At 34.2% G+C, this 19,510-nt stretch overlaps 2 protein-coding genes across 6 annotated transcripts in view; one reads left to right on the plus strand and one right to left on the minus strand.

Annotated features, from left to right (window-relative positions):
* Positions 1-405: 405 nt before the first annotated feature.
* Positions 406-3,694, plus strand: LOC121386929. Its single transcript, XM_041517980.1, has 3 exons — positions 406-761; positions 2,296-2,451; positions 2,892-3,694. The coding sequence occupies exons 1-3, from the start codon at positions 495-497 to the stop codon at positions 3,666-3,668; spliced, it is 1,200 nt and encodes a 399-aa protein (XP_041373914.1). The 5' UTR covers positions 406-494; the 3' UTR covers positions 3,669-3,694.
* A 4,534-nt stretch (positions 3,695-8,228) lies between these two features.
* The window catches only part of LOC121386944 (nephrin-like), a 211,023-nt gene continuing 199,741 nt past the window's right edge, over positions 8,229-19,510 (minus strand). For 4 of the 5 annotated variants that reach the window (XM_041518001.1, XM_041518000.1, XM_041517997.1 and 1 more), the window contains one exon: positions 8,229-14,356. In XM_041518001.1, the coding sequence (XP_041373935.1) occupies positions 14,232-14,356 (125 nt within the window). In that variant the 3' untranslated portion in view covers positions 8,229-14,231. Of the gene's footprint in view, positions 14,357-18,821; positions 18,867-19,510 lie in introns of all 5 variants that reach the window. The other variant, XM_041518002.1, reaches the window with a different exon arrangement.

Below are 19,510 nucleotides of genomic sequence, written 5' to 3' on the forward strand. Positions count from 1 at the left end.
TTTTCTTCCAATAGAGGGCGCTAGTAGTGGATATCAGTAATCTTGACTACATGTATCAAGGCTGAATACGAGGAACGAATATTAGCCTTGATTTATGAAGATGAGACTCCCCCTGCATAAATTGTTCAGGGTCGTGTAGAAATTTAGGCAAGGGTTGGAGGAGGAATCTAAACTCTGGTCACCAGTTTCAATAGCTTGATATTGCATTGTAAAAAAAAAATGTTTTAGCCTCAGTGGGGAGTTGGAGGTGGGGGTTGGCTGAGGTCTGAACGAACTCCAAACTATACCTTGATGTATAATTAAAAACAGAAAACATTTCCTAGTATTTTGCAGTATATTATTTTCAAGTCACTATGTAGGTCTTTGTATTTAAAAACTGAACTGTACTCATTTCACACCCTTCTATCTTACTTCAGGTTCTACCCGACTCATCCTCCAACGTCTCGACGCCGAACGTGGTGACCGTGCACTGGTGTTCGTCACGTGACGCCGACATGTGGGTGGCGGGCTTGTTCACGTTTAAAGTCGTCATGCTTCTGTACGGGCTGTACCTGGCGTGGCAAGTGCGCAACGTCACACTCCCGTCCATGAACGACGCCAATCCGATCATCATCACTTCCTTGACGACCATGGTGATGGCGACATTTACGTCATCCGTGACGACGATGCTGAGGGCGTGGCCTAACGCAGTCTACGCGTGCGTCATCTTCGCGATCTGGTTCTGCAATGTGGTGGCCATGATGGCGGTCTTCTTGCCAAAGGTACAGAAACAGGTTTCATGAAATGGGCTGACAACCAGTAAATAGTTATATCCAAAGACCTGTTTTTATTCTAGAAGAAGAATAGAAACAACAATAAAAAAACACCCAAAAATCCCAAACGTTTTGACGTTTGAAAAATACAGATGAATCTGAAAGACAGCAATCACTCCTATTACAAGTATGTCCTCCCCCTTTAAAAACAAAAAGCTAAACAATTACATTTCTTTAAACGAGGGCTTTATGAATTAGCGCCCTGGTTGTCAGCCCTCGATGTTATTACATGTATAATATTTATAGGATATTAAACGAGCTTCCATTTTGTATCGTGTTTATGTCCCGAGAGAAATAATTTTCAATTGTCACGAGCTTTAGCGAGTGATAATGACAATCATTTCACGAGGGACATAAACACGATACGAAATGGAAGCTAGTTTAATATCCTATATATTACCCATAATCGATCGTAATTTATATCACTCATCTCGTTTCGTTGACATTCCTTTAAGCTTCTAGTGCAACAATTGATGACGTCATTGTGTGACGTCAAAAGTGTTACATCCCACTTGGCTAATATATCTATAACCATATGGGTAATAAACTACTTAATGATGAGTGGGACAAGAGGTTCAAAAATGGAATCTTTAGTAGTTGAATTTGTGTATGTTCAGATGTTCCGAATGTGTGCGTGTGCATGTGCGTGTTGTCCCCCCCCCCCCCCCCTATTTTTATCGTATCTCTCTAACTAGCGCCATCGTATGTGATATTATGACTTTAGCGAGAAGGTACATTTAAAGGGTCTTTGACTGTAGTCAAACTCGAATTAAAAGCAGTTAGCCTAGATATTATGAAGTGGGTTCTGTGGATGCATACTAGATATTTATTTGCATGATCAACAGAACGTGTATTAATATATATGGCAGAGTTCCATGCATGTATGGTAGATTTCTTATTGTATAATACAATTCTGTTTGGAGCATAGCTGTGAATCACTCATCTGAGATTTGCTAAAGGAGTTATGTTAAGCTCCCCTTAACAGGTAAAATTTATATGGTATCAATATGGTAATATCTTAAATGGCTCCCAGGGCTTCTAGATTATTGTAGCCCCACTCCCATGGCTAGTGATATTCAATTTTGGGCTGGTAAATAACTACTATTGTCATGCCCGACGGCTAGTGAATTTGTGTTGGTCAAATGTTGAAGTCGTCTCTTTTGTAAATATGAATATCCTGACCTCACCCCACCCCCCAATGTTAGTGTTTTAAGCTCTATCTCCCTCTTTAGACATATTTGATTATTACTATTATTTAGTAAAATTGTAAAGTAGGGCTAGTTAATGTTTAATCATGGCTAGTAAATTAAAAAAAATCACTGATCCCATGGCTAGCAGATTTTATAAAAAAAAATCTAGAAACCCTGGGCTCCCCATAATATAAATTAGGGGACAATTTAATCACTCTCCTCAATTTGCTTTTCACATTGAAGTCTGCTGGAATATGGTTCAGATTTGCTCACTCTATGCTGCCTGGTTTCAGGTTCGCCAGTGGAAGAAGACTCCGGACAGGTCTCAGTTCAGGGTGAGCATCGCCTCCGGCAACATGGCGTCAGGGCTGCAGTCGTTCGAGCAGGTGGAGGAGGAGCTGTATCACATGGTCAAAGAAAACATCTCCTTACAGAAGTCTCTACAAGATGTAAGTTAGCAACTTTTCACGAGTACTTAATAAAAGAAAACATCTCCTTACAGAAGTCACTGCAAGACTTAAGTTAGCAACTCTTCACTTGTGCTTAAGTTAGCAATTTTTCACGACCTTACTAAGCTTCTAAATCTTTAATAAACGAAAACATCTTTAGTTGAGCATTGCTTACCATTCCCAAAAAAAATCCAAGGTTTTCACCTAAGGCATATTTTAGTTGGTCATATTATCACAACTAAAATGTAATCAAAACTTAATTACATTTGTGCCAAGATTTTCATATTTATTAATGATATAGTCGCATTAGTGGTGGTAGTGGTAGCAGTAGCAATGGTAGAAGTAGTGTCAGTTGATGTTATTGCATAGCCTTCATTTTGTCGCATTGTTCTTAATGTGAATATTATTTTTTAATATAATCTTATCTGTTTTTAAACCAGAAAAATGAAAACATCCAAGTTCTTCAGAAACACCTCGACAATGCCCAGGAGAAGTTAACTCAAATCAAAGTCAACCAAGAGGGCAAGCAGGACAGTGGCCTTGACCTTTCATCTTCCATCAGCCACGAGGACGGCTGCGAGATCACAGTTCTCCACAAGGACCACTACAACATTGAGAGTTATGAGAGCTACATGGACATGAATGGGACAATAACACAGAGCTGCCAGAAGGCCAAACGACCATCAAGTCTTTACAGTATGGCCAGTGTTGCCAGCTTGAGTAAACTCGCCAAGATAAGAGATGCAGTCGTGGACGATATTTCTCAAGCCAATGTTCTGGGCTCCAATCTACGGAATTCACTCTCCAAGGACATGGACAAAGCTGGGAAGCGCAGATCCTGGATGTACGATTCAGTCAGATCGAGGCAGGAGCTGGCTGGTGCTATAGCAAAATCATACAACTTGGAAGACAATTGCGACACATATTCTTACGTCTCCAGTTACCTCCCTTCCTCTAGCTCTCTTTTCCATAACAAGGATCCTTATCACCGTCATTGTTCTTCTGATGAAAGTCTGACTACTCTAGCCAATGACAGGCTGTATCCAGAGTGTTCTAAGCAGAGGCGCGAGGAGAGAAATCAGAAAAGACGTAATTTGAAGCATGATGCAAGTAAAAGTGAAAATACTGTAGATCAACATCAGACACAGATCGAGCCACCATATTTAATAGAAAGTGATGCCCAGTCGAGAGCTTTACAGAGAGATACCTTTGTATAAAACATTTTGTATAAAAATTTTTGTATAAAACTTTTTGTATAAAACTCCAGTGTTAAATGCAGGATCTTGTGAGGGACATTGATACCTTTATATATTCACGGTGTGAAATACAGGATATCGTGAAGCATACAGATATCTGTATGTCCACAGTGTGATACAGGATATTGTGAGGATATATAGATACTTTTGTATGTTCGTGGTGTGAAATACAGGATATCGTGAAGCATACAGATATCTGTATGTCCACAGTGTGATACAGGATATTGTGAGGATATATAGATACTTTTGTATGTTCGTGGTGTGAAATACAGGATATCGTGAAGCATACAGATATCTGTATGTCCACAGTGTGATACAGGATATTGTGAGGATATATAGATACTTTTGTATGTTCGTGGTGTGAAATACAGGATATCGTGAAGCATACAGATATCTGTATGTCCACAGTGTGATACAGGATATTGTGAGGATATATAGATACTTTTGTATGTTCGTGGTGTGAAATACAGGATATCGTGAAGCATACAGATATCTGTATGTCCACAGTGTGATACAGGATATTGTGAGGATATATAGATACTTTTGTATGTTCGTGGTGTGAAATACAGGATATCGTGAAGCATACAGATATCTGTATGTCCACAGTGTGATACAGGATATTGTGAGGATATATAGATACTTTTGTATGTTCGTGGTGTGAAATACAGGATATCGTGAAGCATACAGATATCTGTATGTCCACAGTGTGATACAGGATATTGTGAGGATATATAGATACTTTTGTATGTTCGTGGTGTGAAATACAGGATATCGTGAAGCATACAGATATCTGTATGTCCACAGTGTGATACAGGATATTGTGAGGATATATAGATACTTTTGTATGTTCGTGGTGTGAAATACAGGATATCGTGAAGCATACAGATATCTGTATGTCCACAGTGTGATACAGGATATTGTGAGGATATATAGATACTTTTGTATGTTCGTGGTGTGAAATACAGGATATCGTGAAGCATACAGATATCTGTATGTCCACAGTGTGATACAGGATATTGTGAGGATATATAGATACTTTTGTATGTTCGTGGTGTGAAATACAGGATATCGTGAAGCATACAGATATCTGTATGTCCACAGTGTGATACAGGATATTGTGAGGATATATAGATACTTTTGTATGTTCGTGGTGTGAAATACAGGATATCGTGAAGCATACAGATATCTGTATGTCCACAGTGTGATACAGGATATTGTGAGGATATATAGATACTTTTGTATGTTCGTGGTGTGAAATACAGGATATCGTGAAGCATACAGATATCTGTATGTCCACAGTGTGATACAGGATATTGTGAGGATATATAGATACTTTTGTATGTTCGTGGTGTGAAATACAGGGTATTGTGAGGCATACAGATATCTTTGTGTGATACAGGATATTGTAGGGGATACAGATGCCATTTTCTCCCATCCCTAGCCATGCAAGACAAGACTCATTCCATGACGTCAGCCCATGCGGAATAAATCTGTCTAGCATCGGCTATGATGTCATTGAATTTAACATGAGGAGTATTACGACGTTGGTAGTATATGACGCCATATCAATTCGAGTTGGTTAGTTTTAGATTGATATTTTGTTATTAAAACTTTCATTATAAAAGCTATCTTGTTAATTTTTAGTGTTAAATTATATCTACATGAAACAGACGTGGCAAATATGATTCTGTAGTTTATTTGTGATAAAACGGTCAAATAAAGAAGTTACTTTTTCAGCCATCTTTGTTTGTTCGTGTAAAATAATGGTTCATTTATCGAATGGATGGGAGAAAAAGACTCCATCATATGCGGTCATGTGGGATAGAAAAAGTACACCCTAGGTGGTGGAAATTTTGACCCTGGGACCCAGCAAGCCTCGTCCCGGGTCGAAATTTCCACCACCTCGGGTGTACTTTTTCATATGATGGGAGTCTACATGTAGTATGAAAAACTATGTCGACTGTCTTGAAATTCAGAATGTCCACAATATGAGATACAGGATACATTTGTATGAGAATTCTTATGTCTATTGTGAGAACTCTTATATCCATTGTATCGAAGTGTTTTAAGTCATTCTAATATCTGTAGCAGCTCAAGGAACACTGGATACACAAATAAAATAATTCTGAATAAAACATATTGGTAGTAAATCTTAAGGCAGAGATGAATTTTACTTGTCGAATGCAGGGAATTGCATTTCAGGTCATCTAGTTTTTAGAAGTTTACAGGGGAGCATACCCCTAAACTCCCTAGAAAATTTGCTTTGAGCCTTCGATTTCAGTCTACTTGCTTCTACTGTGCCTGCAGGATATTGTTGGGGGAAGAGACACATGCTTACTGGAGTATTGATACTAAACACAACTGAGGGACGAACATAGGACTATGCTGACATAGTGCAGTTTGCAACCATCACTCTTGTAAATTCAACTGTTTTATGAGAAATATTGTATTTAGTGTGGAAGCAGCTTCTATCCATATAGATGAACTCCTACCTACCAACCATTAAAAACATCAATTAATTTCTTTGAACAATATTTTGTTGTTTTTGTTTCTTTTTGTGCTACATGAAACACAAAAAAGAAGGGGATAAAATCACAATAAAATTGTCAAAAAAAAAAAATTAAAAAAAAAAAAAACCCTAACAAATAATAATAATAATAAAAAATAAAATAATAATAAATCAATAATAAAAAGTATATAAGTAATTTTAATTACAAAAAAGGCTCTTCTAGTCTGAAATATATTACAATGGTAGCAAACTCTTGATAACAATAACATTTGATTTCAATTAAAAAACAAACAAACAACGAAACTCATTTGCACATTATTTATTTGTTTGGTACTTTTTTTTGTCTTGCACACAGCACAAGCATGACCATTCAACCATACACAGTGTACAAAAATAACTTAAAACTGACCAACCACTGTTGACGTTACAGACATCACATGACCAAAAACAACTGGCCTTGTCATATGGATTAATGTGTAATATGATAAACCTGTATGATTCAACAAATTTAACAATATATAAATAAAATATCTTAAATTTCTGCTTCCATGTCGATATGTTCTAAGCTGGTTGTGGTATTCAAAGAAAAAACAATGTGTATTGAAAAGGACATGTATTCCTGAATTGCAGCTATTGTAACATATTTTCCCACCTAATATTGTCATTGTCAAAGAAATTACACGTGGATTGTTTGTTTGTTGTTGCATTGGGTTTTTTTTGTGTGTGATTGGGGTGGGGGTGTTGTTGGTTTTTTTTTTTTTTGGGGGGGGAGGGTTGTTGTTTTTTTTGCTTAGATATGACTGTATATCTAAGTGTTTTTGGTCATTATAATGTATATCCAAGTGTTTGTAGTACCTCAAACTGGATTTTAACTCCTAATCCTTTTTTAATTTTACTACAAACATTAGAATAAAAAACATTGTATACAGATATTCTAAACATTTAATTTTTAACTTGTTTTACATTTAATTTTTATTTCACTTGCTAGCTCTAAAATGGACTGCTTTTTTTTGCTTTTTGCAGGCTGCTATTTTGACCCCTGACAGTTTATAAAAATATCTCATAGTTGAAAACATGCGACAATAACTGCAACATCAGGAATGTCCCTTTAATGTTACATTATTCTAGACTGAGATTAAAATCTAGTTGTACAAACAGTATAGTTTTACTGTTTCTTTAACTCCTTACAATGAATAAGAAAACAAATCATGAGACCTGTTAAAAGGTTGAAGTCAGAACAAAAGATATAGATATTAAAAATTCTTAACAATATTTGAGGTTAAAGTTTAAATCACAAAAATTAAAATAACAAAATAAAAGATTATTGGGGATAATCTTCATCCCTAGCACAGTACTTTGACTTAAGTGAGAATAGGTAGAATAGCATTGTGGGTAAACCATGACACATATATCTGTGATAATTAAAAATACTTTAAAATAAAGCATTAAGCACTGTATCCAAAGTGCACATTAATAAATAACAGCATGGTACGATACAATGAACAAACACATTTTGTGGAACTTACATGGTATAACAGCAGTGATTTCAGTTTTAAATTATTATTATTATTATTTAAATGTATTATCATTATCATTAATATATATATATATATATATATATATATATATATATATATATATATATATATATATATATATATATTATATAACGATGATAAATTTAAATAATAATAATTGTTTTGTTTTTTTGTTGTTGTTTTTTTGCATCTAAATTTTCTGTAAATCTGTCATTTTTTATTCTTATTTTTTTTTAAATGATTATTATTTTTACTGGTATTTATTTATTGTATTTTTTTTTTATTTTTTTTTGTAGTTAGAGGGGTTTTTTGGGGGAGAGGGGGTTCATCAAAAACCAAAACATTTTTGGTTTTTTGGGGGGGGTTTTCATTAAAAAAAAAAAGCAAAAAAGGTAAATAATAGAATAGATAGAATAGATGTTTAACAACACCCCAGCAAGAAAAATACACCAGCTGTTGGATGTCAAACTATGGTAAATGCAAAAAAAAATTAATTAGTACATTTTGCAGCAAATTTTTATTTTATTTATTTAAGACACTGTAAAGCATCATTTCTTTTTAATTTTTTTTTTTTTTTTTTTTTTTTTTGAAAACAGCAAATTGCTGAATGCTAACTTGCATGTAACTATGGATACATGTATTTTTCCCTTTTCATCTGGTGTATTTTACCTAACTTTAAATAAACGAAACCTCTACTCTAAACCATATATTCTCGTACCAACACAAAGCACTGCAGATGAGTTCGATGACAGAACAATAAAAGCACCATTTCGGCATTTCAGAAACACAGACACTCATTATGATATTAGGTGGTATACATCTGTATAATTATCTTAACATTTATTTACATTAAACTTACAAAATATACTACATATATACAATACATAATATAGCACACACACAAAAATAATGCAACTTTTTAAGAACGAAATGAAAATTATTTAATGGTTTCAAATACAAATGAATGCTTTTATTTAAGTTTATATTTCTATAAACGTACTGCAGGGATGAACCTGAATAGGTTTTTATCTTAGCTTCCTCTTCCTATTTAAGTTTATATTTCTATAAACGTACTGCAGGGATGAACCTGAATAGGTTTTTATCTTAGCTTCCTCTTCCTATTTAAGTTTATTTTTTAATATAGTAGTATCTGTTAAATGATTAAAATACTAAATATTGTTAACCAAATAAAATAAATAACAAAAATTTAATTTAAAAAAAAAATCATTACTGACAGAATAATCCCTACTATAATCTACTATAATACAATAGTTTTGTCAAATAAAACAAATTTGATAACTACTTTTTTTAGTGCATAAAAACGTAAGTGGCTACATATAAATGACGACACTGCTAACAAAGTGATGAAAAGGAATTCTGTGACAGCTTTCATACCGTGTATTCTCATCACACGAGGGGGACATTTTTGAGCACACAAATTACCAGGTAAGGATTGGTTCAGAATATTTTGAAAAATAACTGGAGAAATCTTCTTTTCATTTACTTCTTTGATTAACTGCAAGTTTTAAAAATGACAAAATATATCAAATCCAAACACCTTTGACATTGGAAGACATGGACGGATCAAAGTAAATTGATTGAAAGTAAATATACTGTATAAAACTAATATACTGGATTTCTGATGGAAAACAAGTCAATAACTTGAATTCCACGTACCGGGTAGCTCATCATAAAGCCTTCGTAATAAAGCCACTGACCCTAGCTTCAGAAATACATACCTTTTCTGTTTCACTTTAAAAAACATTTTCAATTATTAAAAATACCCGTATAATCAGAAACTCGCTGAATTTGCCAACTGTAATTTAATCAAAAAGTTCTTAAAAGGCTATAATAGCCTAAAATATACCAAAAATAAATGCAAATATTTTAATATATAAATCTTTATACTTATTAATATATATATATATATATATTAATGATAAAAATGTGTCTAAAATGTTCACAAGACATCAATAATTTCAACAGACTTAAAATCTACTGTGATTCAGATTGAATAATGTAAAATAAAATTAAAGAAAACTGAATCTTTTGTTGGTCAGTATGTTTTTCTATACCTGAAAGCTGGGCTCAGCGGCTTTAATAGTTTTAAAGCTGCAATCTCACTTCACCTTCTCATAACAACTTAATGCAAAAACAAACAAATAAAATGACTGGAATTTCTGAAAAAACAGTTAAATAGGGGTTTTGACAAAGAAAAATAATGATATAGTTTGTTATTTTTAATGTACAATGATTACTGCCAATTGATCATCGACCACTGGATGTCAAACATTAGATAATTCTGACACATAATCTTCAAAGGAAACTTGCTACATTTTTCCATTAGCAGCACGGGATATATATATATATATATATATATGCGCACTTTCCCACAGGCAGGCAGCACATATCAAAATCAGTCATGCTGGATGGGATCGGGGAAAACTCATCATACAATTAATCCATCGAGGGGATTTGATCCTATGAGCCAAGCAACCCATCGACCGAGCTAGATCCAATCCCTAAGAATAAGCATAGGAAAAGGAACAATTTGGATGACACAAAATTCAACAATTCCAAACAATGTGTGTGTATATAAAAAATATACACTTTAAAAAAACAAAAAAAACAAATATAACTACTGCCATATAGTCTTAATTAATTTACTCGAGATTGCAGCTTTAAAAGTAAAAAGACGATAAAAGGAACAAAAAGTAAAATAAACATCACCCATATAATTAAGTGACAAAGGAATTAAACCCATCTATGTAGCCTACTTCCAACACAAAATTATTAAGTACTAACATAAAATAAAGGACTCCTCCATAACATACATGTAACTAGAAAAAACACAACCTTGAGATTCCATGGTAAGAAACATCCACATAGTAAAACTAAGGACAATTAACAGTAACTAGTGCCAGTAACAACAAATACTGTATCATAGCTTGTGTGACAAAGAGAAGATTTTTATGATGGTAAAAATTAGCCAAAAATAGACTTTAACAATGTAAAATTTTGCTCTTTTAAAAAAAGAAGCTTTACACCATCAAGCCAACTTTATATAATTACTTTATCATAAACAGCACTGTTTTTGCTATTTCTAGTAAAGAATATTCAGTAAAGTTAACATTTTGTCAGATTACTAAATTTACTTTAAAATATGGTAACCATGCATGCAGTCAAAACTCCCCTTGTCAACATCTCCTGATCAAACCCCCACCCGTAAATATTTACATAATATATTGTTTGATTTATTAGTTCCATGCTTTATTGATTTAAATGAATGAATGAGTGCAACCTCTGACATTACTATAAGCCTATTATCAAGTATAGTATGCAGTGCTTTGTTTTAGGGATACATGCAATTTGGATGGAATAAAATTTATTGTATTAAACGGTTTAAATTAGTACTTGACAATGAACCATTAAATAATATAATATTAATATTTAGAAACAGTGAGATTTTTTACCAGGATGGGTTCTACACAGAAGTAGTTCTGACAAGGAAGATTCTGACTGCGAGAGGACATTTTAACCTGGTCCCGTACTTATAAACCCTGAGTCTAGACTCAAGACTTTAATAAAGTCTGAGACATTAATGCCATGACAACACCATACAAATGTATGCCTATGACATCGTTAGAGTCTAGACTCTAAAAGTTTCATAAGCCCAGGCCCTGGATACAAATATATATATATATTGCCATGAACACAGTTCACACAAACGTCACATAAATGAAACAACAACAAAGACTCTTGCCCCTGCTGCCAATGAAACCACTATAACTGGAATCCGGTAACAATGATTGGTCTAAAGCTACATACGCCAGCGATATTCACAATATTCTTGATTATACACTTTCTTAAATCCTATTAACACAGCTGCAAAATCTTGCAAACAATATTTCTAACATGATGACAAGGATAATATTACACATATAATATGATAATATAATTATTATGCATAGATTTGTTTTGTCACAACACCGCCTTCCTCATATTCTCTGTATCACGGAGGGTCCATCAGTATACAGTTTGCGAAACACATAAATCAAAGTCAACTGGCAACCCATAGTTGGTATTGTAAGCTGGGGTTTTCTATTGTGTTTACCTGAACTGAATACACCAGCGAAATGGTTATGACCCAGAAACTTCTAAAATATGCTCAACAGTTCATACAACTATTTTTGCACTCTATTCCGGTTACACCAACCACACTGACAATCTGTTAAACAATTTAAGATGGAGAACTCTAGTCCTTCCCACAACTATGGAATTTACTAAAGTTATTTCTTTCCAAGCAGATTGGGTTTCTTTTTTAAATTGCACAATTTAGTTTTTTTTTGTTATTTCCAAAACACTTTTACTTTTCTTCTTACATTAAACCAAACTGAAATTATTTACAAAAAAACAAAAACATTTTTGTAGGAGGATGGGACAGGCAAGAGCAGTGCTGTCACTCTGTATTTTAAAAAAAAGAGTATGGAATCGTGCAAAAACCAAAAGGATCAAAATGGTGTAAAAAAAAAAAAAAAGTATTAAAAAAAGTCTCATTTTTTCTGCTGCTTATGACCAACCTCAAGGAATGGTGTCCCATATGTTGTGAGGATTTGTGATTGTTGAACACTCTGTTCTGCATATTTCAGTACCCTGCCACTTGGTCACTGAGAGCAGCAGGATCAGAGAGCTCTACAAACACTCAACTAACAAAGAACAAACCACTCCTGAAAAAAAAATAGTAGCAAACTATAAATCTTACGATGGTCAAATTTGAAACTGGATTTCTTAAAGTTATTTTTGGCAGAAAAAAAAGTATTAAAAAAAAGTATTTTCATGTAAAAAAAAAAAGTATTAAAAAAGTATAAAGAGTAGTATTTCTAAGAAAAAAGTATAATAATTTTTAAAAAGTATAAAGTGGCAATACTGCTATAGGTAACCATCTATGTCTCATTGGCTTCCTCGATGGCTTCTGTACTGTAATGTTGGTATATAATACATAAATCTGCACCTACCCTTTGATCATCTGTAAGAATATCTTCCAATAAGAAACTGGAATTTAAACATTTATGATCATTAGAGAAAGAAAAAATGTCTGTATTTCTGCTCACTCCATATGTTAAGACACAGATTATAAAACCAATAATACTGTATTGTGAATCTTCTTCAAGATAACTGGAGTTGTTTCCCTTGATAAGCTCTTCTGTAGTAAATGATATGTGATACTGTATCATGAATATTCATAAAGTCTTGTAGACAAACCACCTAAAAACTTGTTACGATGAATGATATACTGGCACATGTTCGAATGTTTGCAAGCATGTAAAAGAGAATAAAAATGGTGTTCGAGGTAAACATTTAGCCAATGAAAATAGCTGTTACAAGTGAGACAAAATATTTCACACATGCCGATGACATCGTGAATCAAATTTTTATCCAATAACATTATCTTATGTGTACGATACATATTTTCATCCAATTGGATTACTTGATTCATACATGTGACACAAATTTTTATCCAGTGAGATTACTTGATATATATATGATGCAGATTTACATCCAATGGGATTACTCAATATATGTGACACAGGTTTCTATCCAATGACATCAAGTGATGCAAGTGCAATTGTTTATTGAAGTTCAAATCTCATTAACAGATAGAGACTGTTCATCATCCCATCAAAACAGATTTTGAAGCGTGAAAATTCTCTCTTAGGATTCCTCTCTTCACAGAAGGTTCCGAGTTCAAATCACACTTCCTCTTATCACATCCAACCGTGTATTTAAAATCTATATACATTTCAATTAATATCCAAAATTGACTACTGTGGAGAATAATCTTAAATGGTGAGCATCATCCATAGAACAAAGGAAGATTACCTGTGGATTTTTAAATGTTTTTTGGCACTTTAACTACTAAGCTACACAAATATGATCTTATCTCCGACCACATTATCACTCTTAAAGAACTACATATGTACCTGATCATTCCTCACACAGAACATTCTGTAATTCAAAGAAGAACGATAACATTTTAACTTCCAGTAATATCCTCTGCCTTGGAAAGATCAAAAGAACATGAATTTTCCCAGCTCCTGGAACTAACGAACATTATTTATCCAGCTCTTGGCAATAATGAACATTATTTCCCCATCTCCTGGAAATAAGGAACATTATTTCCCCATCTCCTGGAATAACAAACATTATTTCCCCAGCTCCTGTGAATAACGAACATTAATATTATTTCCCCAGCTCCTGGATATAACGAACATTATTTCTCCAGCTCCACTAAATCGTCTCATTAAAAAGGAGGGAAAATCTCCAACATAGTTACATGTACACACAAAAGAATTTTCATTTCAAATAATCGAATATAAAATTTCTCTTATTATTTATGCAGCAGCTGCAAATCAGTTAAATCTCTATTATATGTGCATAGATTGCAGGAAGGTGGTTATATATTAACACTTTTCTTCGCTATACAAGGTATCCTCGCATTTCCGAGCCATTGTATACGTGCATATCTTCCGGCAAGTTGCTCATCGTAGGCCCATCATAGTTGGGATTGTTTATTATATTGGGTGACAAAGCTCCGAAGGATCCTGAAAAAAAAAAAACACAAACAAAAAATAATAACAATGAAATGTTAAAAGATTTAACAATGATGAGACAAACTACTGAAACAAGCATTCTGAGAGTACGACTAACGCAACACATGTCCCCTAACGGGCCCAAAAGTTTTTGGTATCTTCTTAGTTCAACACTGAAATATTATAAGATTTTATCCTTATAGGCCCAAAAGTTTTTGGTATCTTCTTAGTTTAAGACTGAAATATTATAAGATTTTATCCTTACGGGCCCCAAAGTTTTTGGTATCTTCTTAGTTTAACACTGAAATATTATAAGATTTTATCCTTACGGGCCCCAAAGTTTTTGTTATCTTCTTAGTTTAACACTGAAATATTATAAGATTTTATCCTTACGGGCCCCAAAGTTTTTGGTATCTTCTTAGTTCAACACTGAAATATTATAAGATTTTATCTTTACGGGCCCCAAAGTTTTTGGTATCTTCTTAGTTTAAGACTGAAATATTATAAGATTTTATCCTAACGGGCCCAAAAGTTTTTGGTATCTTCTTAGTTCAACACTGAAATATTATAAGATTTTATCCTAACGGGCCCAAATGTTTTTGGTATCTTCTTAGTTCAACACTGAAATATTATAAGATTTAATAATGATGAGAAGCTACTGAAATAAATGAAAAGGAGAGGAAAGAAACGATTGTGTGAAAACACCCTGATACATTTTAAACTAAACATTATTCATTGTTCTGGACAGATGGCCCAGACAGTTGAGACATGTGCCCAGGACAGCATGCTTGAAGCCTAACACGATACAGGCATGAAAATAAATTGAAGAATGCATAATTATAGTCAAATTTTGTTGTGTTTAAGGACACCACTACAGTATGTTGATTTATTAATCATCAGCTGTTGTATGTCAAACATTGGTAATTCTGACATACAGTCTTAGAGAGGAAACCTGCTACATTTTCCCATTAGTACCAGATCCTTTATATGCACCATCCCACAGACAGGATAGCACATGCCATGGTGTTTGATATACTAGTCATGGTGCACTAACTGGAACAAGAAATAACCCAATGAGTCCACCAATGGGGACAGATCCCAGCTGAAACAGTACTACGGCCAGTGAACATAAAACAATAGTACTGGTGAGGTACATGATATGCCCATCAAAAGGTCACATTGACCTAATTATGTTATGTTACACACCACCATCACAAGTTGTACTTGCATGCAATATTTGATGATCCTATATGAATTGATAAGGAACATACGGCTAGGACAAGTTCATGAAAAGTAAGTCACAATGACCTAGTTATGGTATGCGACATACATTCATCCCATGTTATACCTGCATGCAAGGTTTGATGATCCTATATGAACTGATAAAAACGATATGCCCCAGAAACAAAATGTTTACAGATGGATGTATGGGCGGAAGGACAATGCCCTACCATAATATGACCCGTCAAAGGCTATGTTTCAAAATAATACCTCATAACATAGAAACATTATTTCCCCATGCTTTAGCATTTGGTATTCAAAAATCATTGCCAAAGGATTGATCTCCTATATGTTACTAAATATAAGCTACTCTAAAATGATCACTTGAGTGAGTATGTAGGCTATGGGTGTAGGTGAGATATGTATAGTATAGGTGGGGAGGCACTATATTCACATTTATTTAATGATAAACAGTTTTATTTAAATAGGGTGCAAAGTTAGGCTCATTGATTCACTGTTAATCCCATTCCATGCCACTATCCATGCCACAGTCCATGGGGAACCAGAGCATTAAATAATTACCCCACCACACCCCACCCTACCCCTCTGTGATCATCTCTGGAGAAGCCTTTATTTTAATATTTCAAAAACAATAAACAAGAGAAAACGTTTAAACAATGAATTAATAAAGAGTGCTGGTCGATACATACACTAACTGGTGAATATTAAGTAAGTAAAACATCTATAGAAACAGCCACCAAGAAGAGATTGCACCTATTGTTTGTTTCACGTGTATTGTGCAGTATTTAACAACACCCCAGCATGTTTTAAACTACAGCTATTTGGAGTCTAACATAAGGTTATTCAACAGTTGGCTAACAAAGGAAAACCTATTGTCCTGATTTGTTAAACGACACCTCAGCACATATTAAAGTACTGCTATTTCGAGTCTTAGCATATGGTTCTTTCATCACTTGGATGAGAGACAGAAAACCTGTGGCCCATTCCTACTGAAAACCAACCAACCAAAACTCTATTTACGTGCCTATATCCATTGAAGGTTTAGGCACGTCCATCCCGATTGCCACCTCCCAAAAATGTTGGTTGTACCAATGGGGACAGAAACCTACTGAAAAGCAGCAAGGGGTCTTTTTAATAGAGAATAACTAGTTAACGACATCGGATATCTGCTTTATCCTGTGACGGTAAGAATGGGAAATTCTGTGAGGCTCTGCCGAGTGGAATTTCTCATTCGGCCGTAACAGAATAAAGCAGATATCCGACGTCATTAACTAGTTATTATCTTTATCTTGCAGACCATAAAAATTAAGGGAAAAGCTATTATTTCTGTTATTTCAGCCACATTGTATGATGACCTAGAGGTCAAATGAGCTATTTTGTAATGTAGCTATGTGTGTGACGTCACATGAGTGACATCAAAAGTCATATCGTGCTAGTAGCAGCATATGACTTTCCTTGATCCGTCATCATATTCTGTCAATAGAAACGGTGGTTTCAGGATAATATCCCATATCAAGACAGTATTTACCCTGGGTTTTGGTGTACTGGTCATGAGGCAATGCATGGTTTGAGTGCAGAATAAAGCTATAGGTCCATTAAGTATGACTGATTTTATGACCCATGACACTTGAGACAAAAGTTCCAGCACTATAAGCTACATCCCTGTTTTGCTACTTGTTACATCAAAAGCAGACATTGTTTCCTATTCCACAAATGATAACTCTATAACTACATTGTATGTAGGTATGTTAAAGTTTGTTTTGTTTAACTAGAGAACATTGATTAATTAATAATAAGCTACATGTATCTGGTAATTCTGACAAACAATGTTTAGAGGAGACCACATTATATATTTTGGGGGGGGCAAGGATTTTTTTTACAGACACGCCTTGGGGTACTGGTTATGATGGGGGAAACCCAATTAGAAAAAGGGTCCATTTAGGGGATTCGATCCTTTGATCCAATCACCTCAGGCAAGCACTCTACTGACTGAGCTAGATCTTGCCCCACCCAGGTATATGTATTCAAAAATACACAACAATTAAATAAATAAACTGTGTTAAAAAATTTCAATGCTTAAAAATCAACAGGGAGCAAAAAGCAACTGCCAATCAAAATACACCATATGCTTTCTGATAATCAATTTTACAAACAGCTTTGCTTTCTATCTTAAAGCACTGTACAACTATTGAGATAAAAAGAAATTGGTGCCAACTGTGGAGATTAGGAAGACCAATATGAAATAAGATATCACAAAAAAAAAAAAGAAAAAAAAAAGATAGAGTACAAATTTACTTAGAATGGGAATAAAGTGGTATAGAACGGTTTCTCAATAATTTCTAGTATTTGCTTCCAGACTACAATGTCACAAGCAAAGATTGCTTCCTATTCCACAAAATAATTTGGTGATTTCAAAGTCCTGTACATGTACTATGGACTGATATTTATTAACTTGTGTTCTGCTTTTGTAGTCATCATCATAAAACCTAAATCAGTCGGTTATAAATAACATGAAAGCTGAAACAAAACGGTATTAGCAATGAAAACCTACGAAGCAAAGCAGAAGAAGGTTAATAACGAACTGAAAATATACTCAACAAAATTAATCTAGGGCCAGCAGAACTTTTAGTCACTGTTTTATGTTAGAAAGTTTTCATCACAGATGATGTCTAAATGTTGACCAATGATGCACGCAGAAATTGTGCATGAGGTGGTTTTATCGTATTCTGTACCATGCATAAAGACAAATGCCCAAAATATCTATTGGCCCTTAATTAATTTTGGTGACTATAAGTATAAAACCAATTAACATCACTTCAAGTGTGCTACAAACTTTTAACAATTTGAGTCAATTATCTCTGGATAAGGTTTTAACATTATATGCTAGATGCTTTAAATACCCTTTTGATTCTGCCTTGCGCAGAGATACGGTTTTGTTTACGGAAAGCAGTCTGGTCATTCAGATTCAGATTCTTTAACCAAATCATTAACCAACTGGGTTTTTTCCACTATTTTAAATTGTAAGTCAATTTAGCCCTTAAGAGTCAAATCTCTTCCAGTTGTACAATTCTACTGATGCCAGAAGTAATCTGTGACGTGGTAATGTGGGAGATACATCCCCTTCAGACAACTTGAAGTGACATTAAAAAGCAGAAACTGACACAGTTAAAGCACATGAGCAATAATAGTAGTAATAAAAATAGAAACAAGAAAAACGGAAATGATTTGAACTTACTAAACCAAGTAAATTGGACTTTCATCATCAACTAATTTCTGGGAGCTAATAAAAAATACAAACATACAATGGAAAAAAATATTAATACACATGATACAATCTATCTATTTACAATATTATATAGATAACACATAAACAGCATGCAAATATATATCATAACTATGAATAATATGCAGATTCTGATTTTAATTTCCCATATACATGTATTACAGGCAATGTCACACTGGGGTTGAATTGGGGGTGTGGGATTGGGGTGGGGATGGGGGTGTGGGGATGGGGGTGTGGGTTGGGGGTTGGATGGCAATTGTCCAACAATGCACAGAACAAAATGTAATAATTTGCACAAGGCAATAATTTTCAATTATCTACAACATAATACTATTGCAAAACATCAAAACGTTAAAAAATTTTTTACTTTTGTGTCCCTCCCCCCCACCTAATCTTCCCCATATAACATGAATTGCACCTTTATCCTCATCTACATGTATGCTTAAATTTAAATTCTATTTCAAAAGGAGATTTTAAAAATGAATTCTGGAAATGCACTTTTTCTATTTTTAAATGCATACATTGATATATAGGAACTTTGAATAGGCATCTTTCCAACAAACCGGCCCTCAGTGGCGTCGTGGCAGGCCATCGGTCTACAGGCTGGTAGGTACTGGGTTTGGATCCCAGTCGAGGCACAG

This window comes from Gigantopelta aegis, chromosome 12, assembly GCF_016097555.1.
Source record: "Gigantopelta aegis isolate Gae_Host chromosome 12, Gae_host_genome, whole genome shotgun sequence".
Taxonomy (NCBI): domain Eukaryota; kingdom Metazoa; phylum Mollusca; class Gastropoda; order Neomphalida; family Peltospiridae; genus Gigantopelta; species Gigantopelta aegis.